At 36.2% G+C, this 23,794-nt stretch overlaps 2 protein-coding genes across 9 annotated transcripts in view; one reads left to right on the top strand and one right to left on the bottom strand.

The window, feature by feature from the left end:
* The window catches only part of LOC127850216 (actin remodeling regulator NHS-like), a 331,736-nt gene that overhangs the window by 61,073 nt on the left and 246,869 nt on the right, over positions 1-23,794 (bottom strand). The window contains exon 1 of one of the 3 annotated variants that reach the window (XM_052383080.1): positions 11,315-11,721. The exons of the other annotated variants lie outside the window; for them this stretch is intronic. Coding sequence (XP_052239040.1) covers positions 11,315-11,597 — 283 coding nt within the window. The 5' untranslated portion in view covers positions 11,598-11,721. Of the gene's footprint in view, positions 1-11,314; positions 11,722-23,794 lie in introns of those variants that run through there. 3 annotated transcript variants of the gene reach the window in all.
* The window catches only part of LOC127850217 (membrane-bound transcription factor site-2 protease-like), a 257,498-nt gene that overhangs the window by 87,179 nt on the left and 146,525 nt on the right, over positions 1-23,794 (top strand). The gene's annotated exons all lie outside the window — the stretch shown is intronic.

Raw genomic sequence — 23,794 nt, 5'->3', positions numbered from 1 at the left:
GGTACCTTGTGAGCTAAATTCCATTAACAAAAACAATTGTTAAACATAAAAAATATACAGTTTATAATTTATGATCCTAATATCATTTTTAAGTTAACAATATGTTCAACATGCAGCATTCAAAATGATATGTAAGCAATCAAAAATTGCAACCAGAATATTATGAGATTTAAACAAAATAGTGAGATTTGGTTCCCCGGGAGCTAAAATTAATATTCAATTATTTAAAAATTTCAAGCAAAATGAGTTGCACTTAATTTAATACATTTTGCATTTCATGTTTTATCCATGACAAATGTAAAAAATGTCAATAATACATTAGATTACTTTTGCAATAAAAAAGTCTCTTCATTAATGAGTGCAATCTCGACATGAAAATAATCCAATATCTGAGACATCTGCAGCCAGAGAGACAGAAAGTTATACATTATTTATAAATGACCATAGTTTAAGGTCTTTGACAGTTCAGCTAAACACTATTCTATTATGTTTTGAGCATAGCATTATGCTATGATAATGTTGTGTTTAAATAACCTTTGTAATGTCTGCATAGTTTTAGAACAAACATAATATTTGCTGAACACTTACAAAATTTCACCCAGTTTGGCTCCCAACAGACTCAGTTTAGCACCCAACAGACAAGTGGCAAAGTTCTTTTATTTTCAGCAATCTAAACTAATTGTCCCACAGACATATCGTCTACAGACATTAAACATTTGAAAACTCAATTAATGTTCATTTGATTTACTAAACGGATTGAAGAATGATAAGTTTGATTTCGGGTGATAAACTGCAATTAAAATTACATTTGCTCCAAATGCAAGGTTCTGATCTGTATTAATTCTCATTCACTGCAGACAGGTGATTAGTGTCAAGCTTATTGGCTTATATTTGAAAGTGAATCAAATATCGCCCATGGTACAAATCCGGTTTGCCGCCTTCAGATCCACTGCAATAGGCTATTAATATGAACGGATCAATTAACTCTGCAATTAACATAATCGGCATGATTAAAAAAAATGATCAAAGCCAGGAAAAAGCTCAGATTTTAACATCAATGAAAACAGTATGGGCTCTAAAGAATCAGAATTTATCAATTTAACAAAACCAAAATAGTTATTATGGTCTTAATCAAACTAGTTGCAAAATAAACAATCACTTCTTAAAACAAAGCGCTCACATGAGTTCCAGGACACTTGAAGACTTAGCAAATAGGATAGACATAAGTGAGAAAGGAATTTGTCCAAAGATCATGAATGCCCCCACACTCCACTTCAGTCTCCAGGGCCCTCACACTCCTTTGTGGGGAAGGGGTCCGCAGCCCTTAGGAGGGGGAATTTTCGCGGCGTTTCCCTTTTTGGGGGATTTTTTTACTTACTCTCTCATTATTTCATTTGTACATGTTTGCACTATATTCATTGCATTTTTCATAATTTAGTATGTTTGAAAAGATTGAATTGAAATAGAATTGAGATATAATAATCATGAGACACATCTTTCTATTAAAAAAAAAAAAAATTTTTTTTTTTTTTAGGGGGAATTTTTCCCCCCAAAAGGGGAAAAAAGTATACTTTTCAGGTGGGGGACTGCCGCCGAAATTTGGCGGCAGATTTGATAGATTGAAGGCCCTGGTCTCCAAACTGCGCTTACGACAAACACTAGCTGTTTATGGCTAAATTTTACTTTTGACCTTTTATTGTGACCTTGATCTTTAGAGTTCATGAGACAGGTGATACACGTGATGCTTAGTCTCTTCATGGCAGTCATTTGTGGTAATTTGTCCTTAGTTCGAATGCTGAATACAAAACTAAAAGCCTGGACAAGCTGTTTTATAGACATTTTTTCGGCGTAAGCTGTATTAAGCCAGCTTTTCACCTTAGCCTGACCTTTGTAAGTGTCCAATAAAATTCCAATAAAATTTCCCGCGGCTAGGTACGAATGAATACACTTCATTTATTCCATTGGCTGATTTGAGTTTACCACCAGAACATTGGAAACATATCCGCGTCTTTGTAACACTGTTTTACTGTATGAAACAATTTTATCTCGAATGAAAAGGCTTAATAGATAGAACAGTTTTACACTCAATTCTCGACATCAATACAGTTTGTGCGTACACCTTTTATTTTCAGAGTATTACCAGCGCAAGAGCGTTTATACTTAAAAGGCTATGTTCTCATATTTAGTACTTACTTCCTTATTCCTGTCAACATGTTAACATGTAAAAGTATAAAGAGCAATGGAAGCGAGGCCTCACTTTAAAGCATTGCATTTCAACCCGCGAGGTATATCGGGTCAATTCGCGGACATTCAGAGTTTATATACAGGTCATCACCGGAGTTGGCGGCCAGTAAAATAATCGTTATATAATAAAGACGCTATCCGTGAACTAGGTGACCTGGAATTTTCTTTAGACCAGAAATATGTTAAATGAAGATATTCAGCAATATAATTATGGTATGTAAATAATAGATTCTTAATGTGTTTTCAACAATACAATGATAATATTATTGTTGATAAATTTAACAATAATTATTCGTCCATATTGCCTAATGTACTAAAGTGATATTATGAGCATGTAACAGTTTATAGGTGTCTATCGCAACCGTTGATTATTTTTGATGTTTCTACTTCATATACACTTATATTAATTAATGTAGCATCATCATACTAAAACAATATACCAGAAAGAGAAAAATAATGCATTTGAATATCAACCGTACTTTCGTTTGACAACTGATCATGCGTTTACGAGATGAACCTAAATTTAGTTTTAGTGCAGATTTGTTCATACGACACAAAGACACGAAATTGTTTTACGGATCATTTCAGCTTACAGGACTGGGTGGGTCACGTAAGAATATCGAATATAAAATATATTTTTATAAACAACTGGTAGCAAGGTGAGTTGCAGATAATTAATTAGTAACCAAATTTTAACTAACTATTTTGACCTGTTAATTCTTTTCAGCTCAATTCAACAGTGCAAAATGCCCATAATATCACTTTAAGCATTAGCACGATGATAATTGATACTGTTAATAATCGAATCAAATAGCAATGCCCGACAAACCACTAAAACAGGTTTGTTCGAAGAACGCGCCAGTAAATACGGATACTTCTCGTGTGGCCGGTTGACTCATATGTTTAAATTTCACTGCCATTCTTCTTTTGGTTTTCTGTTTTGTATCTATAGGTTTATGACCAGCAATATGTTATAATGTAAAATAAGCCGCGAAAACTCCCCGTAACATTCCGTACTGCGTGTGATGCAGCTAAGAACTGCACAGAAAAAGACATTCGCTATACTTGATCTCATTCATTAAACTATTTACGCCGTATATCTTTTTTAAAGATATTTCTTGTTACCTTTGACCTCAGATTCAGATATGAATTTATTTAAGAAAATGTCATGATTTACATTCTGACTAAGTTTATCTGTGTCAAGATTGAGTAATAATATGGCGTTTCATCAAGTCAGTGAGCAGGTCTGAGTGAGTCATTTTTGTGGCCTCTAGAGTGGTAACCAGCTAAAAGTTGAGGAAGCACGCCACACAAGGACTGACACCGGATATAGGATGATCACATTAGCTCAATTTGAGCATGTCGCGTACAGCAGAAAATTAATTTAACCACTTTTTTTTTGTCGTGACAATCTTATGTCATAAGCAATAAATGATAATTGTATTTGTCAAAGCTTCCTTTTATTATTACAAATTGCAGTATCAAATGCCTGAGTATATTGTGTTATTGTTAATTAATGATAATTGACTATAACACTTTTCATTTCAAGTTGTGGTTCAGGCGTTTCCTGCCTTGAACAAACTTTAACATGATTAATGAATGTCATGTACTTACAACATGTACATTTCTTTTACATCGCAAATATTACGCAAATAAAGGTATGTCAATACTGACCAAGCTATGTGCGAGAGATAAAAACCAGGTTTATCATCCATTTGTCAACCATTTTAGACAATGCATTAGAAATCAAACATCGCACTCAAAAATGACAGATAACGGCCAATCTTATCAGCTGAATTTGAAACTCAGGTGATATATAAATTTGTATTTTTAGCCAAAAAATTAAATGACTCACGACATCACAATAAATGAAGATACTCATGGACTAACTTACAAGAAAGATTTTCTTATTTAATTTATGTTTCAATAATAAGTAAAACGATGTGGATATTATAAAGGGTGTTGAGATTAAATTTTTATATATTAATTGTCCTTCAAATACAAAAATATTGTATATCAATTTTGTTAAAAAGTGTGTATTCAATAGAGCTGCAACGATTCACCAACAGCTCGATTCGATTCGATTTCGATTTCAGACACTCCGATACCGATTTTTTCGATTCGATTCATCTTTAACCCTAGTTTTATCATATATTCACTCTTATGCCTCAAAATTAACATTTCTGTTCAAATGTGATTTCAATAAAACACATAAAAAAGAAAAGCAAATTAGGAATTTTAATATAAAAACTTCTGACTAGAAGATTGTGTTAATTACACAATAATATAAAAAATAAATAAATAATCATAAGAACGTATCTGGAATCAGTTGAATGGTAGTACTATCACATAATACTTTTACCCAAAACCGCAATAAGCATGTCTACCATTGTGACATGACAGCATCACCTGTTACCTGTAGGACAAATCACATTCTCTGATAAACTTAACAAAATTCCAACAGAAATAGAACTACTTTCTTGGCTCGCGACTTCAGTAGTTGCACTTGTGCGACCTCTTTGTCTTGCTAAATCAACGTTATGTTTTTGTTTGACATGTTGCATTAGATTAGTGGTTAAGCCGGACTTTGCGTACGCCACATCCGTGAAGTACAGTTTACACTTTGCTTGATCGGTAGGGCTACACAACCCAAAATACTGCCACACTTTTGATTTTAGCGACTTAGGCGCATCTGATAATTTCAATTTGTCGGAAACAACTTGTTTAGCCATTTTGACGCTTTTTCCGAAAGTAGACCGTAACGCGCTTATTGATTGGATGACTAAAGTAATAAGCAACCAATCGCGCGGGTCGTAATTACAGGTAAACATAAAACCTTCACCTTCCCGTATCAATAGTCAGAATACAGCGTTCTTTACGTATTTATGTATATATGTATATATGTTAAAGAATCGAATCGAATTTGGTAGGTTTGGTATCGTAATCGAATCGAAGCATTTCGAATCGATTTTCGATGAATCGGATCGAATCGTTGCAGCTCTAGTATTCAACCATTATTAATGTGAATGCTAAAACTAAATAGTTCGGTATTCTATTTCATTTAACACATGCATACCAGTTAAGAACTATTTGGTGCTCTCAAAAAGCTAAATGAAATCTGGTTCAAATTTCAAACAATCTTGTATAAAGTGGCTGCAATTAAAGTAAACAACTATTGTAAGGACCATAAAACAGGCCATAAAACTGATGAACATGTTGCAATAAAATACAGACAGAAGACTAGTTCTCAAATGTCTCGCAATAAAGAAAACCTCATTTGGTTACAAATTAGAGGCCAGTCAACCAAAACCACCAAAACAGTGCGCTTAATATTTTGACAAGTAAGCATTTTAATAAACAATAACAATAAACATCTGCTTTTTAAATATTATAGGTCAGGGATTTTTTATGGCCAATTTACATGTACTGCTGAATAATTCTGCCCTATTCCATTGCTCAAAACAAATATATTTTCCGGAGATCATGTTCACAGAATTCAAATACTTCTTTTTCTGAAAATAACACAAATTAAAAAAAAAATCATAGAATTACTTTTCAATATGGGGGAACAATATCTATTTTAAGCTAGGGGGAGTAATTCAGCCCAATTTTTTTTTTAAATATGCAATGAACTGACAGGTAAAAAGAGTTTATTGTTATAACATGATGTATATCTTTAAAAAAAAAAGGTTAGTGGTTTTTTTGGTGTTTACAGAGTTGCTAATGCTTATAACCACGTATGTTATGCAAATTCAAACACTTGAGCTGACATTCAGGAAAAATTGCAAATTTTGAAATGAATCATAACAATAAATTACACATTAACAGATTGTATACGTTGTTTGCTTACATCTAAATCATGGGTTTTAATGTCGCTGAGCTGGATTCAAATATGTGAATTTGTCAATGAATATAACTTGATCACATTAATTTTTATCTAGAAAAGAAGTAAGTCTGTTGAGTTGACTCGTATTTTTCCAACCATATTAAGAAGAATTATTTTCATCAGAATGAAGACAAAATAGAATGGCCATAACTTTGTATAACAACCAAAAAAGATAAACATCATTATGCTTCTATAAATTTATATAAAAATCGACTGTTTCAAAGATTTTTGAAAGGCAGGTACAAAAGAGCTCAATTGAAAATGTCAAACGAATGAACAAGAAACCCTTCCGTTCCTCTTCACCAATCAATGCGAGATTCTCCCTTGATAAGAGTGTTCAACTCTTTGAACAAATGTCTTCACAAAGACTTTGAAATCCGCTTCCTACATATCATTTTTCATGTAATTTATTGATGGAAATTCAATGGCAATATCACAATGCTAATACGATTTATGGGAGTATGGAGCAGTATGCCAGAAAGCCTTAGCATTATGGACATCCACAGAACTGAATGTAAACCAATAAAACTTAAAAAATGATGGGTTGTTCGTCGAAACCAAGACCAAAAGAATTACATAATCAATGTGACAATTTAATATAATAACACTAGCGGCTGCATTTAACCCTTACCACATAGATATGTATTATGGAGCATTTGTCATATGTCCCTTAGAAGATTTCATTCAATTTAAGACCAGAGTCGTACTAAATTTAAGTTTTACAGGATTCATTTCCAACCCTGAGTTACTGATGAGCAGCAAACAGCATAAAACCTGAACAGACTGCAAGTTACTCACAGGCTGTTCTGTTTTTATGCTGTTTGCACATAGCCATTTTCACTTTGCTAATCTGAGTGGGAAAGGGTTAAATAGCAGCAGCTTATTGTATTATCTGTTTGCAATCTTGCACAATGCTTTACATATCTCATTTTGCATTCAAATTTTTAAAAACATTAATTCCAATTTCATTTTAAGTCATGTCAAATTAACCTGTAAATTAAAGTTTCACAATTTAAATTCATTCGGGTGATTCAATTCTTAAATTCTTTCATTCAAATTCATTGAAATGCAAACACTCAAAATAAACATGAACAGACTCAGTGTGATGAAAGGTTTGCAAGAAGATCCGACACAGTCAAGCTGTCAGGTGACACATATTGTTATTTTCAGATGACAGTCACCTGTGTCAATACAAAATTTAAAAAAACAAGCACATTAAACAACTTTTTAAGCAATTTAACATAAAAACGTTTTAGTAATTAGGACAAATACATGTAAGATCTTAATACATTTTAAAATACCCTTTTTTACCACAACAGAAAAAGTGTTAGGCCAAATAAAAAAATAGTCTTGGTTCAGGGAACATGGCCAGAAAAATGTAGGAGGGTAGGTAGGTTTTTCTTTTTTTTTTTTTTTTTTTTTTTTTTTACCAGTCGACTGATTTCAGGGTGAAAAAGGGTCAGTAAATGCACCCATGATTGTTTAAACACTTACCAAATGATTAACATTGCACATGTGGTATTTAGTCGTTGTATATTATTCAATATTCCTAGCTCTTTATGCACTTCTTCAGGGCTAGCGCTGGCCCAAAATTTCTTTGAGCCAACCATTTTTTGTTTGTCTGTCTGTAATAGTGTGACCTTCATATTCAAAAGTGAACAAGCCATCTTTATCAGTCTCTGGTGTTTGGGGTGTGACCTTCAGAATTTTTTTCATCATGAGACCTGACCTAGTCTCCGACAGGTGCTCAAGAGTCTGAATAGTGGCTGTCAAAAGGAGGGTAACCTCAGAATAGCACAAGTCTTTCTTCTGGTACATTTTTTTATAAAATGGCAATGGGTTTGAGCGCATCGCACAGGAAGTGAGCAGTGTACATAAATTTGAATGTTGCTATTGGTTTGTACAGGCTAAGGGCGTCACAGTACATTGATTTTGATTCATTATCAAAGCGAAGCCAATTGTTGTCAAGTTTCCATGACTCTTGGAATGCTCTAGTGTTTTGTGTTTTAATTATTTTTTTTTATGACTCTTTTTCGTCCAACGACGCTTTAAGGTTAAAGACGCCATGTTAGCGACTGTAGAGACAAAGTGGTTAATTCCATTTTTATAGTAGACTAGATGAATGACTCTTCCTATGTGTTAAAAATACGAAACTTTAATTACAATTAAACCGCGCGTGTTTTTCACATTTTCATTTGATTAAAATACGCTGCTGTCAGTTAGCATAGTGTGCGAGTAAAACAAACAAATTAATTAATTATCATCTTTTCATTTGATCGGAAATTGACAGAAAGTTGTAACATCATCGACATAGAACTAATTATTTAATTATCACTTTTAAATTCAGATCAATAGACAGCTTGGAAATAATTAAATTATTGTCACGCTTCTTTTCATTTTTAATCTTTAATAATACGACATTTGCGACCGGCCGCTATTTTGTTTGCAGACGACAATTTTAACTGTGTATTCAAAGTGCACAGTGTCTGCGCATGAATTACCGAATATTACTCCATAGCTCCACCCATTTTTACATTTCATTCAACAACGTTATTTCATGTGTAAGCGAGCTCAATGTTGATTGGCCAGCTAGCATGCGCACTTCAATAACAATAAGGTCAAGCAATGTCTCGTATACAGGTGCAGACCGGTTTTTGTTCACTGTTCAAATTGCGAACACTTTCATTGAAACAAAGAGAAAAATATAGAAAACCAATCCAGGTTTAAATGGTGGCTGTTTTTAATGAAATTTTACGAGATTTTAGCATTTTCGCCATCAGATTTTTTTCCATGGACCAAAAAATCGTTAGGGTCGGGGGCAAAAAATAGGGTCGGTCGGGTTCCCTGAACCAAGACTATTTTTTTTTTTGGCCTTAGTAGTTTCAGTATGTAAATTGTTCAATATTCAAGAAGACAGTTACTGTTCTAAAATGAATTCAGTATTAAAAATTATTATAACTATCAAATTACCATAATACATTCTTCTTCAATAAATTGACTAATAGAATGTTTAAACTTCATAAAAATTTAAAGACCTAATCCACTTATCAGTCTGTCGGACACTCGGTCATAGCTTTGACAAAGTGGGGAAAAAAAGAAAATATTCATATCAATAAACTAAATTCAATTATCATGAAACTTTACCTTCATACCCAACTGTTCAATGAGAAGCACTTATCAAGGGCAACTGTTAAAGTGACAATCAAAGAATACTTCCATAATAACGATAATAGTATACTTAATGACTCAATTAAAGCAATACTTAATTTCCGCACAAAACATTTTTCAAGGGATTAGAGTCAATTGACTTTCGTATATTAACCTAAATGTTAAGTTCTGACATTGCATATGTGTCTTTGAACTTGAATAAATGTTTTAGTCAGAGTGAACATAAAAATAAATTAAATTTGACACCTGAGCTCACAAGGCCATCATGGCAATCTCATCTTGTTTGCATTTAATAGGTTCATTAATAATGTTATACACCAAATACCTATCAAGAGATCAAGCTTTACTGGGATGCATGTGGGGATAAAATCATTGGGTCAGAAAACAGTGAATGAAAATGAATGTACTAAAACTTCGTGCTAGATTGAACTTGTAAATATAAACAACAAAAATAATATCCAGGATGAAGGGCTGTATATAGACATTTTTACAACGGTATTAATAAATAAATAAATAATTTAATAATAAAATCAAAGCTCCCCTTCTAGAATAAACAGGTAACTCAAATTAAGGGTCTGTTGTGTTAATGTTGTATCTGGTGAAACATTTCTTTATCAGATATTAAAGTACTTTTTCATCCCCATTCTTTATGTACTGAATATAATACCATAACAATTATCTTCCTGAATGGTTAGTAGTCTTTTGATCTTCAGGGTAAGTCCTGATCTAGATGATGTAAGCCTTGAGGGGCCATGGGACAAACCAAATGTTGATGGTCAAACAGTTGCATCATGTTTCCATAGCAAATACAAGATTTCAGGTACATTCTACCCATGAATCCAGGTAGTGTATTATGTAAGGCATCGCACCTGTTTATTTGACCAGTGTCTTCAGTGGACAAGGGATTTCAATAGAACCTTTAATTACATTTATCACAAAAGATGAAAGCCAGTGACATAACCAGCCTGTCATGTCCAGTGGACAACAGATAATCAAATCAAGGTGGCAGCAACTGTCAGTCTACACCAGTAGTCAGTTTTTATTGCACTTGGGATTTCCAGAAGACTTTAAACTGCAGTGACAGACCAGTCATAAAACTGTCAAAATGAGACACTTGCTGACAGCATAACAATACAAAATCATTGATTAATATTTCCAAAGCTGAAAGACTTAAGTTACAAATAAAAGTCAAATGTACAACAAGTCCAAAATGTTTAGTATTTCAGAAATCTGATCAGACATGGGTAATTAATATTCATCAGGATTTTGGGCAAAGTTAAATGGCCGTGCACATGAGTCATGAGCAATGGACCTTTCTTTCAATACATTATAAATTTATAACCATACATTATTTTAAGTAAACTCACACAATTATGGATGATTGTTTTTACACAATTATTATCTCAAGCCAGTCAAGGTACTTTGAACTGACTATTGTAATAAGCAAGTACTGATATGATTTGATATCTAAGCATATATATTTCACATGAATTACCTGTGTGATGTACAGTAGATTATATAATTAGGTAAAGATTGCTAATCAACTTTTTTGATAACCATGCCTTCAATTTCAGCTAACTTGTGATATTTTTTTTTCTATGTGAATTTGATGTTTGGTCATTGGTATGAAATAGTCCAACTTGTTGACGCTTTCAAATATTAAAACAGATATAATTTTTATATTGGTTATATTTGGTTCCAAAGAATTTAGCCCATATAAAAAGTATCTCTAAATTCTTTGCGCGTCTTATAAATGAGACTATGGATGAAACAACTATTTGCGCGAACAAATATTTAACAAGCCTGTATCTGAGATTATTCATAAATATACATTACAACTATTGAATGGGGTCACTGAGCACTTTATTAATAGTGTCATTTTACTACTGACCTCTTAAAACATAAAGTTCAAATTTACACTTGATCGGCTCAGGTATTGATCCTCCTCTGAAACGGACATGTACACCGCATTAAAAAGTAAACAGCGCATTCAAAACGCTGCGAAAGTCTACTTACGTATAATTGCCTGCTTAGCGTCTAGCTTCGAAATCGTGGCGTCTACACCCTGGATTCGTTTCGATATCGAGTCGGTTCGATCTAAAACCTTTTGACACTCGTCCGCGATGTCACAGAAGAGATCGTCTGCATGTCTAACCAAACTGGCCAGTTGCAGAAGCGTTCCCACGATAGCGTTATTCGCTACCGTATACAGCACGGTTCTCCGATCGCTTTCCCCATCCACTGGAACCTCGTGCGCCCCTAAACGACTTGGTTCTATATTCCGACAACCGAGCGGCATTCTAAAAACATCCCAAAACACAAATTTGAATCACATTTTCACCTGTACACTTCAACCGTTATCCACACGCTTTAAGAGCTACTACAAAGTGCCGCATGTATGAAAACGCCTCAGTGTTTTGGCTGTTCTATCGATCGGGTTGACCGATAACGATAAGAGTGGCGCGCGCTTTTGACGGTTAAACCGTTTGTTTGGACAATGTGTTATTTATTGTTTTCTGTTTGTCTAAAATTGACGGATTGAATCGACGTATCAATAAAAAAAACAATGAATATAATATTGATGAAATGTCACTCTTTTTTAAATAGAAGTAAAATTAAAAACGTTGGCTTAAAAAGATTGACCACAGACATACTTTATGCCGTATGTCTCCGCTTTTTGGAAGAAACATCAAACACGTTACATCATATTGCTCCTGTTCAAATAATTATATATTAAATTTGAAATTATATTTTATTCAGATTGGAATAATCAATCAAAATGATTAAACGATATTTAATATAATCTAGATTTGTTAGTGGCCATGCGTCTGGTTACAGGTAAAAAGAAAATTTACCGAGGCGACGAAAATTTCAAAGCACGTTTAAAAACTTGTATATGACGCTTTTAAAACATTACGTGTAGTGCACATGGCATTGATTTGCGTTGAAACATTAAAAGAGAATCGAGAGCGCCCAGGACTGATATTGCAAGATAGGCCTCTTTGACGAGTATTTAACAACCGTGTTTCTTACAGACATTAGGTTAATTTATGTAATTATTCTTGCGATACTCGTCTACAAGTATTGGCCCATAAGCTCCAAATACGAGCAAACTAATTATTACAAATTGCTCAATATTGATTTCTAGTAACTAGTGTTTTCACCTGGAACTTTCTGAACACACATTTTGTATTTTGTGCGCCAAAATTCTGAACAGTGAGTGACGGAATAACAACCATGTTTGCACGATGCATTTACTCTTGAACGTCTCTCTATATTATACGATTTTATTAATGCCAATTTTATTTGTGTGCACTGTTTGTGTTGTACGAGTTTTCAGTGATTTTTCTAAAGTGTTATTACTATTTAACTATAATTATGATGATATATGAGTCGCGGTGTGAGAAAACTGGGCATAATGCATTTGCTTAAAGTGTCGTCCCAGATTAGTCTGTGCAGTCCGCACAGACTAATCAGGGACGACACTTTCCGCCTAAACTTGATTTTCGGTAAGGAGGGACTTCCTTGAAACAAAAAAAAAAACATAAAAGCGGAAAGTGTCGTCCCTGATTAGCCTGTGTGGATTGCACAGTCTAATCTGGGACGACACCTTACGCACATGCATTAAGCCCAATTTTCTCAGAACAAGACACAATTATTTGAACGAATGAGCATGACTAACGCTCACTAGGCAACTTTCTTTTCTAATAATTGTACATTAAGTTTAAGTTTTATTTTATTAATTATCCAACATGCTTAAATTAAGTTATATAAACATGTAAGTAGCATCGCTAATGTACGGAATACCGTAAGGGCCATCGTGGTTACAAGAACACATGTATTGTCCTATTTTGTTCAAAGTACGAGAACCCTAATGATCACAAATTGCTCAGTATTGATTTACAGTTACAAGTATTTTCACCTGGCATTTTCTAGCCATCCTTGCGCGCCAATTTTGATCCGCAACAGTCGGAACGATGTTTGCAAGATGCACATTCTCTAGAACGCCTCTCTACTTCTGTCATCTACCCCTGTTTGTGTTAGGATTTTTCTTTTAAGTCACAAACGTAAGTTTGGGGGAAATATGGACGATTTTTGGAACCCTTTGGTTATAATAAGATAACAACCCATATGTATGACATTTGTAATTATCCCCACGCTTTTTGAAAAGCGTGGGGATATTGTGGTTATCTCCGCCGTCTGTCCGTCCGTCCTGGCCTCTATCTCATCCTATACTATAAGCACTAGAACCTTGAAACTTACACACATGGTAGCTATGAGCACATGTGCGACCCTGTACTATTTTGAATTTTGATCTGACCTTGGGTCAAAAGTTATGGGGGTTGGGGTGGGGCCGGGTCAGAGATTTTCACTCAATTTTTTATGTTATGTACTTTTAACATTGGCGATAACTTTTGCAATATTGAAGATAGCAATTTGATATTTGGCATGCATGTGTATTTCATGGAGCTGCACATTTTGAGTGACGAAAGGTCAAGGTCAAGGCCAGCCTTCAAGGTCAAAGGTAAAAAACAAATCCAATGGGAGTAATAAGCTTTAAAGGGAGGTAATTGATGAACCTGCCGAATGATTTTTTTTTATAAATCAAAGCGGAGCAGTAGGAGGCATTGTGTTTCTGACAAACACATCTCTTGTTTTATGTTATTTTACATTAACTTCTTCATTTCTAAACTGGTTTTTTTCCAATTGACACTGAACATCTCTTATGACAATACGGTCAATCTCAACTATGCATGGCCCCATTACCAACCCTGGGGCGCCCCCTCGGTCAAACATGCGGCGTGGGGATACGCGTCGGCCTCTGCCACGCCATTTCTACTTAAATAATGCATTTAAAAAATCTTTTATTTAAATTAAACGGTAATTATTAATATATGTTTTACTTACACAACGAGAAACAACACTGAAATTACCGGTAAACACAATTAAAGACGGTATACTTCGGACGATCATCAGAGAATATACGGACAAGTGAAACATATTTTTTAATAACGCTTTTTCATATATTATTTTATATATCTTTACATTTACAACCTTAACTTTACTATTTAAAATGTCCATTATATTTTAAACTGTAATACTTAAATTTGCCAGAATTTCAATGATTGAAGTACAAAGTCACCACCGATTACTGACCATGAAACACATAAATACTTTAAATAATAATAATATGAGAAACAAATATGTAAATTCGAACGAATTCTTTTCTCTTGAAATGACAATTTATGAAGAATCTTACTTGAGCTATGGGACCGTTAAAATTGAAATGATTCCGAACTTCCCTATATATATTTGGCCTATTTGCTAAAATGCGAACGAATATTTCTGTAAAGAAGCTAATCAAAACTCCAAAGAGATTCATTTTTTCTTACAAAATCGTTAAATAAATTAGGGATTAACTAGGGATTGTGCATTATTGTGCTGGGACGAAAACAACATAGTCATTTATCGTGTGTCCGAAGTTTAACTGTGGGATGCTAAATTTTGATATTGAAAACTCGGGTGATTTTATTTTTTTCGGGGTGGGGGGGGGGGGGGGTTGTTGCGTGTGTGTGTGTGTGTGTTTTCTTGTAAAAATCTGTAAAAATACAAAAGTATTTAATTTATTACTGCAAAATTTCTTCAAGAACAAATACTTGAATGCATTTATTTTTTAGGAACACGGGAGATAATCCATATCTGTAAAAATTAATGTGTATGTATTATCGCCCTTCTTATATTCGTCGTTGTCCCTTTTGCCGCGATGTTGTTGTTTTTTATTTTGGAAAGGCGGCTTCGTGACACACTTTCTGAGAAATTACTGGATACGATTTCCAATCAGAAAGCATAATTTTCGTATGTGTGAAAGTCCTAGACAACCATTGGTGAAAAAAAATATTGCGAAACCAGCGTTTAGTTAAACACCAAATGGAACCTTCTGAATTTATTTTTTATTTTATAATGAACATATCACATGTTTAGTTTGCATTTTATAACATGCAATTGTTTGAGCTATTTACGACATACCGGTTTGTGCATTAATAATATATTCATAACTCGCGCATAAACTGATAAAAGTATTTTTTTTTTAATCTTCCTTTTTGCTGAATAGCACGTATTTTTGTCTACTGAATTACATTTACATTAAATGCCGATGATACATTAATGGGAATATGCGAGTAAGACTATTATTATGTTTTTGGGCATAACTATTTGTTTAATGAATCTCACTGAAAGTATGTTTGTTTCATTTTAACGTTCTACAATAGTATTACATTTGAAATATTCTGTGGTGTTTGATTCATGCCTCTGCAATTGTAGCTTGTATCATTTAAACTTTCTATTGAAATGAATGATCTAATTTTGTTTTGTAAATACGCGCACGCATAGAAAAAATGCACACGTGAGACAATTTGACGTAATTGTTCATGCAAACTTAGCCTTACTCTTTCACTGAAAATAGTAACCACACCATTGTTCCATCCGTCAAACGAACAAATTGGAATATGTTTATAAACGTGTATACAATTGAGCATGCTTGTGCGGATGCGGACCGAATGGCATCTACAAACATAATTATGTTTGCAATATAGCAAAACTGGCTGATATTGCACAACGCAAAAAATAACGCAAAGTTATTATATATATTATTGTATATAATTATGTATTTGATAATCATAAGGAACAAATACAACACATAAAAGTATGATTTTTTAATTGTAAATCCTGCATCATCTTATCTTTTATTTCATATGTGCCACTGCAGCTTCCAGAACAGTCTTAACATGCATTGTCATCAGTCTCCACGCAGAGTTGTCGTTCCTTGCTCTCACATACAATTTAATCCAGCTGTGCTGGTTCCTGACAAATCTGCACGGAGGTTGCTTTGTTATGGGAAGCATTGTAAGCAACAACACAGCATTGAGCTACATACAACATTTATTGATGACATCTCTTTGTTTATGTTTAACGCTGTCAGCAGCATGGCATTGGTAATATTACCAGCATTTAGCGTCATTTGCATATATTTAATGTATCTTATTGTTATGAGTAACTATGTCAGCACCACGAATATAGATCGTTCATATTCAGCACCATATACATGTATTAACGACACCTTCTTGTTATACATGTCTGAACGACACCTTCTGATCACAAATGTATTTACGACACCTTCTTGTCATACATGCCTTAACGACACCTTCTGGTCATAAATGTATTTACGACACCTTCTTGTCATACATGTATTAACGACACCTTCTGGTCATACATGTATTGACGACACCTTCTGGTCATACATGTATTAACGACACCTTCTGGTCATAAATGTATAAACGACAACTTCTGGTCATACATGTATTAACGACACCTTCTGGTCATACATGTATTAACGACACCTTATTGTCATACATGTCTTGACGACACATTCTTGTCATGCATGTACTAACGTCACCTTATTTTCATACATGTATAATCGACACCTTCTGGTCATGCATGTATTAACGACACCTTATTTTCATGCATGTATTAACGACACCTTTTTGTCATACATGTCTAACGACACCTTCTGGTCATACATGTTTTAACGACACCTTATTGTCATGCATGTATTAACGGCACCTTCTGGTCATACATGTATTAACGACACCTTCTGGTCATTCATATATTAACGACACCTTCTGGTCATACATGCATTAACGACACCTTCTGGTCATGCATGTCTTTACGACACCTTCTGGTCATACATGTCTTAACGACACCTTCTGGTCATACATGTATTAACGACACCTTCTGGTCATACATGTATTAACGACACCTTCTGGTCATACATGTATTAACGACACCTTCTGGTCATACATGTTATAACGACACCTTCTGGTCAGACATGTATTAACGACACCTTCTGGTCAGACATGTATTAACGACACCTTCTGGTCATACATGTATCAACGACACCTTCTGGTCATACATGTATTAACGACACCTTCTGGTCAGTGGTCATACATGTAATAACGACACCTTCTGGTCATACATGTAATAACGACACCTTCTGGTCAGTGGTCATACATGTATTAACGACACCTCATTGTGTCTCATGGGTAGCAGGGGAAATGAAGAACTGACAAGCGTTCGCTGACGAGGCCGTGGGGCGGTCCGGAGAAATAAAGTGCTTCTTTATTTAAGCCATTAGAATGGGGTTGTCTGTTTCATCTACGTTAAAGGTGTGCGTGTATTTCAAAGTTTCCTTTCCGAGCCAGAGGCTACATTATGTTTGGATCCGGATCTTGCCATAGCACGTCTACCTAACTTACTAGACTCACAAAGTTGGACGGATTTTGAAGCTTCAATTTCTAGCTTTTTCCTTGTTACTGAAAGATTTATTCAAATTGGCGTGGTCTTGTGTTGGGGGGGGGGGGGAGAGGCCGGAGTACCCGCAGAAAACCCCACTTGTACGGTATGGTGACCACCAATGTCAATAAAGCAGGGATTAGATAAAAACAAATGAAAACTTACGGAGCTTAAGTTTCCGCCCCACCTCCCTTAGAGCCGTTTAAACCCATTCTGTTTTATTTTTCGAATTTACCGGTCAAAGGCTGTGTTCCCTTATTGATTATTGTTCGTTTGTTATTTGTTACTGTCACGAGTTTTATTGTATGGAAATTGATCAATGGCCTTATGCCTCGGTCATACTGTCACGAATCAGAGCTACGAATGAGCTACGATTCAATCGGCTACGAATGACTACGAAATTGTCAAAACTCGTGGGCCGCTACGATTTCAGTACAGAGCACAACGAATTTACCATCAAAATGTTGGAAAACGAACAAGGAAAGGTACGGACTTCTACTGATCGACGCGATTTAGTACGGAGCGCCACGAATCGGTACGATCAAACTACGAATCCGCTACGGTCTGGTACGATTCAGTACGATGCTACGCGAATCAGTACGATCTAACTACGGATCCGCTACGGTCTAGTACGGGTAAGTACGAACTAGAACGGTCCGCTACGAAGCAGTGGGAATTGCGACGGACTGGTACGGACAGGTAGGAACGAACTACGATTGAACATTTCGCCCACAGCCTCTTGTATTGTCATAAACAGAATGCCTCCCAAAAAGAGAACATGCAAGCGGCAGCAACAGCGCGTAACAGAAATAATGGAATCAGCCGTGTCTGGGGAAGAGTCTACCTCCTCCATCCAAAACCAAGAGCCGGGTCGTCTTAAAAGCCAGTCTCTAGACTTATCAACGACTTCCTTTTTCTTCTCTGACCTGATAAAGTATGTAATTATTGATGGCCATATATATATTATGCTTAGGAAAGTATAATAAATTTTGTATTTTATTATGTTGGCTATTAATGTAACAATTATTAAATCACGTAGAAGAGCAAGATTCAAAAGGCATATAAGGCAGACATTTACCTGAAAATAAAAAAATGTATTACTAGTAAGTTCACATTATAATATTTTCAAAATACGTAACCTTTAGCACAAAGCTATACTAGTTATTTAATATTGAATCGTTCTTACCTCTGTGCATATCGTCAAGCAGATCGACTACGGCCTCTGCATTTTGTGCCATATCAATATCCAAGTGTAACTAATTTATCGCAAACGCATTTTGCTGGAAGCTCATGATTGTGCACTCAACAAATGCAAGTTCGGTTGCTTTATTATTTCAATGATGTATTTCAGTAGCAATTTATTGTAGTGGACCGTACATGTCCGTACTGTTTCGTGCTGAAATGTAGTACATCGTACAAGATCGATCACATTCCTGCCTATCAGTAGTATAACGTACTAGAACCGTGGCTTTCCGTAGTATATCCGTGGAATAATCGTATCTAATACGTAGCGTAACCGTACCGCTCCGTAGTTCTTCGTATCAATCCGTAGAAGTTATTGAAAATCTTTGGGCCTACGAAAAAGTACGGACGACCACGGTGTCGTTACGAACTAGTACATATCAGTACGGACTGCTACGGATACGCTACGGTCGATAAATTCGTAGCAATTTTTGAACATGTTCAAAATGTGTCAAGAGTCGCTACGGACATCCAAAAACTACTACGACTGATCACGGATCAAGTACGGAGAGCCACGATCCAGTAAGGATAGCTACGAACTGTGCCGAAAAGTATTCGTAGCTCGTTCGTAGCTCTGATTCGTGACAGCGTGACCGAGGCATTAAGTAAAGGACCTCCTGGTGTTGATAAGAATGACCTTCTGCTGGCCGGAGAGCTGTGGCACAGTTGGGCCGGACGTCTACAATGGTTCTTACCGCATAATGGCCCTCGTTTTCGTGTGTTTCAACTCATAAACAAAATCGCACATTCACTATGTTCTTGATTACCCCGATCTTCTCGTCCGTGTTAATGTCGAAATGTGAAGAGCACGTCCACAGTTGGATTGGTTAATGTTTTGTATCTGGGAAGTGTCCACAGCCATCATCATTAGTGTGTTTACATCTGAAACATACCGGCTGTTCAGTTGTTTCATTTTGATCAAGTTGTGGGTTCACATTCAGCGATCAACACAGGGAGTGTTTGACACACTCTTATGAGTTTGCATACACTTGGTTAGTATATATCGCGCCTCTGTTCGTTAAATCCCGTTAGGCAATAATAATGATATTCAATAAGTCGAATTCATCAAACAAGTAGAATCGAAATAGACTGCCAGCACGTCTTTTTGGAGATATAATTACCGGGTAATAGCAGACATAAAATAAAATGCATACCATAACAAAGCGTCACACTATATAGCTTCTTACATGGTATAAACGAACTATTCAGAAACAGTTGACTATATTAAGATTTTTTGTGTTTAATTGTATTTTATCATAAGTTCAGCATTGTGTTTTTATGAGAAAAGAAACATGATGGGTCAAATTAGTTTTATACGGATGTGACACATTATATGAAGAAATACAGCAGACTCGAGTCGTTATGTGGGCAGCGGACCAATAACAGACGTCCGGCCCAGCTCTGCTATTTGTAAATGTCTTAATAATTCCAATACCATAAAGCAGGAATCGATACTTTATCATCATTAATGCCGCAGTAAAAGTTCCATTTTTAGCTCACCTGATTGCTTAGCTGAGCTTTTAGGATCGGTCTTTGTCCATCGTCCGCCCGTCCGTCCACATTTGGTTTGTAAACACTGTTGAGGCCACATTTCTTGTCCGATCTTCATGAAACTTGGTCAGAAGATTTTTCCCAATAATACCTCGATCGAGTTCGAAACTGGGTCATGCTGGGTAAAAAAATTAGGTCACAAGGTAAAAAAATAAAAACCTTGTAAACACTGGAGAAGTCACATTTCATGCCCAATCTTTATGTAACTTTTTCAAAATGTTTGTCTTAATGATATGTTGGTCGAGTTCAAAAGTGGTTCCGGTCCGTTGAAAAACATGGCCGCCCGTGTGCGGGGCAGTTTTGTTGTCCTTATTTGGCTTTAGATAACACTATAGAAATCACAATTTTTCGTCCAATCATCATGTCAAAACATTGGTTTTATTGATATCTCGGACGAGTTCGAAAATGGTCCAGATCGGTCAAAACACATGGCCGCCAGGGGGGAGGGGGAGGCAGTTTTCATTACATGACTATAGAGAAACATTGTGAACACTCTAGAAGTCATACTTTTTGCCTAATCATCGTGAAACTTAGTCAAGACATTGGTTTTATTGATATCTCGGACAACTTGGAAAATGGCTCAGATCGGTGAAAAAATACACACTTTCTAGCTCACCTGATTGCTCAGGTGAGGTTTTAGGATCGGTCTTTGTCCGTCATCCGTCCGTCCGTCCACATCCTTCAAAGTCAAAGATATGGGGGAACAAAGTGTTTCACAAACACAGCTTGTTCATCTTATACTTGAGTTTTTAAAGAGAATGATTTTCTTGATGCAAATCAAAGTAATAATCGTATCTGACTCATGTGGTTCAAACACTTTATCACTAGGTAATATTTTTGACAAAGATTAAATGAACCGACTCCTCTCACTTGAGCGAACTAGGGCCATCTTGTTTATTTTAGTTGCCGGAAGTCCTTCCGTACCATAGCGTCACGTCTTGAGTCTAACATGCAACCCAAGACGCGTGTTAAATCGCATAACAAAGATGTAAAAATAAAGTTTGTAAAAAACGACTAAAATTGCTTCTTTAAGCGAAATATAAACATCAATGTAAGATTTCTGATGCTTATCCTCTTTAAAACAAGAGGCCCCAAAGGGCCCTGGGTCGCTCACCTGAGAGACTAAGATGGAAACAAACAAAGATTAAAACTCTCCAGCAAATATTTCAAATTATTGGTATGAGAAGACTGACTTTAAAAATAAGGTGTTCTAAAGTATTCACAATAGGCCTATATAGAAAATTACCCCACCCACCATGGCGGCCATGTTTTTAATACCCAGAATTTTTTTAAATATATAAATAAGGAAAATGGTTCTTACATACATATAGAGAAAAATGCCACATCCCCTGCCGGCCATGTCTTTCCACTGATCACGACAATTTTCAAACTCATCCAACGTATCAATAAAACCAATGTTTTACCAAGTTTCATGATGATTGGCCAAAAATGTGACTTTGAGATTGTTCACAAACTTTTTTAGTATATAAATTTAAGGAAAATGACCCCCCCCCCCCCCCCCCCCCTGGCGGTCATGTGTAACGTGTCTACCGTTCCTTCGGGATATATATATAATGGCTTTTCCTCGGGCTTTCCTTAGCCGTGTGATTTGATAAACAAATAATATAATTTGCCTCTATACAAGCCGGTTCCGTATGCCCTGTGCGACTTGGATTGCTTTGATCACTTGGGTCACCTAGGGTGTCTTGGGTTGACTTGGGTCGACTTGGGTCGACTCGGGTTGACTTGGGTCGACTCGGGTTGACTTGGGTCGACTTGGGTTGACTTGGGTCGACTCGGGTTGACATGGGTTGACTCGGGTTGACTTGGGTCGACTCGGGGTGTCTTGGGTTGACTTGAGTCGACTTGGAATGACTTGGGGTGTCTTGGGTTGACTTGAGTCGACTTGGGTTGACTTGGGTCAACGTGGGATGACTTGGGTTGGCTTGAGTCGACTTGGGTCGACTTGCACTTATACCAAAGAGTCTGCAGTGTCTCCCCTCTGCGTTACGCAAGGAAGACAATCAATGTCCCCCCTCTGCGTTATGCAAGGAAGACAATCGGTCAGTGTTGTACAAGCGACAATCAGTAGCTTGACAGACTCAGGCTGACCTACGAGACCAGACTCGTGCACCGTCTTATATCACCAATGAAAACCTGTGACCCGGACAAAGGTATGAGTCTCTATTGAAGCTACCCAGCAAGCTATGATGTAGTCCGCAAAGTTGCTTGGGTCACTTCTACTCAAAAGGCATCCAAAGTCCCAGAAAATTTCAATGGTATAAGGTCTCTAATTAATGCAACGTATTAAACGTTGTGAACTGTTCGACGATCGAACGCAGACTGCTCGCTCCCTTGTTGTTGTTCTGAGTTTATTTACAGGTCCCACGCCCCTTCGCGGAGTCATTTTAGCTGGACCTGACTGCTCGCTCCCTTTTTTTTTAAATCAGAGTTTATTTACAGGTCCTACCGGCCTCTTCACGAGGTCTTTGAGGTCCGACCTGAAATACTGCTCGCTCCCCATAAGAGCAGCGCGTTATATACTGATATATATACCACGTGCTCGCTCCCCGTGTGTGTTTCAGAGTTTCTTTACAGGTCCTACTGGCCTCTTCACGAGGTTACGGTAGCCCGACCTGCCCCTGTGACCTCTCAGGGAAAAAAGATTAATTTTAGAGTCAAAGTAGGTCAAATTTACCCCGGTTTCCCGGGTATTCGCCAAATACTTTAATTTTTAAAAGAGTTCGTTGCACGTTGGCCAATGAGACCTTAATGTGCTATCTACCTAAAGGTGGTGATGAGGAGCGGATCCCGCCGAGTGTCCCGCACATTACTAATGTGTGTTTCAGAGTTTATTTACAGGTCCTACTGGCCTCTTCACGAGGTTACGGTAGCCCGACCTGCGCACATTACTAATGTACAAGAGCAGCGCGTTATATACTGATATATATACCACGTGACCCGCTTGCTAAAGACATCACCCTACAATTTTATTTCATGTAAACACAACCCTACCGTTTCAAACAGTAATTGTATAATACTGTGGCCATATTATGAAATACATATTGTGCATCTTAATAACCGACTTGTATTATAAAATCATCAAATTATGTACATACAAATACAATTATCAATCCAAAATACACACGCTATTTGCATGGAACTTACCGAATAGTCGAATGCTTGCCCGCGGGAAATGTACTTTCGTTTTGGTGTAAATAATAGGAAAGAACTCAAAGAATAATGAACCTTAAGGATAAAGTACCGGCAAAAATCGTCCCATATGTTACTAGATGGATCAAGACCATTTTTGAACTCAACCATCGTATCCATGAAAAAATCTTCTGACCAAAT

Source organism: Dreissena polymorpha, chromosome 11, assembly GCF_020536995.1.
Source record: "Dreissena polymorpha isolate Duluth1 chromosome 11, UMN_Dpol_1.0, whole genome shotgun sequence".
Classification (NCBI taxonomy): domain Eukaryota; kingdom Metazoa; phylum Mollusca; class Bivalvia; order Myida; family Dreissenidae; genus Dreissena; species Dreissena polymorpha.
The sequence above is the reverse complement of the archived record's forward strand: the minus strand, read 5'-3'. Positions and strand labels throughout refer to the sequence as shown.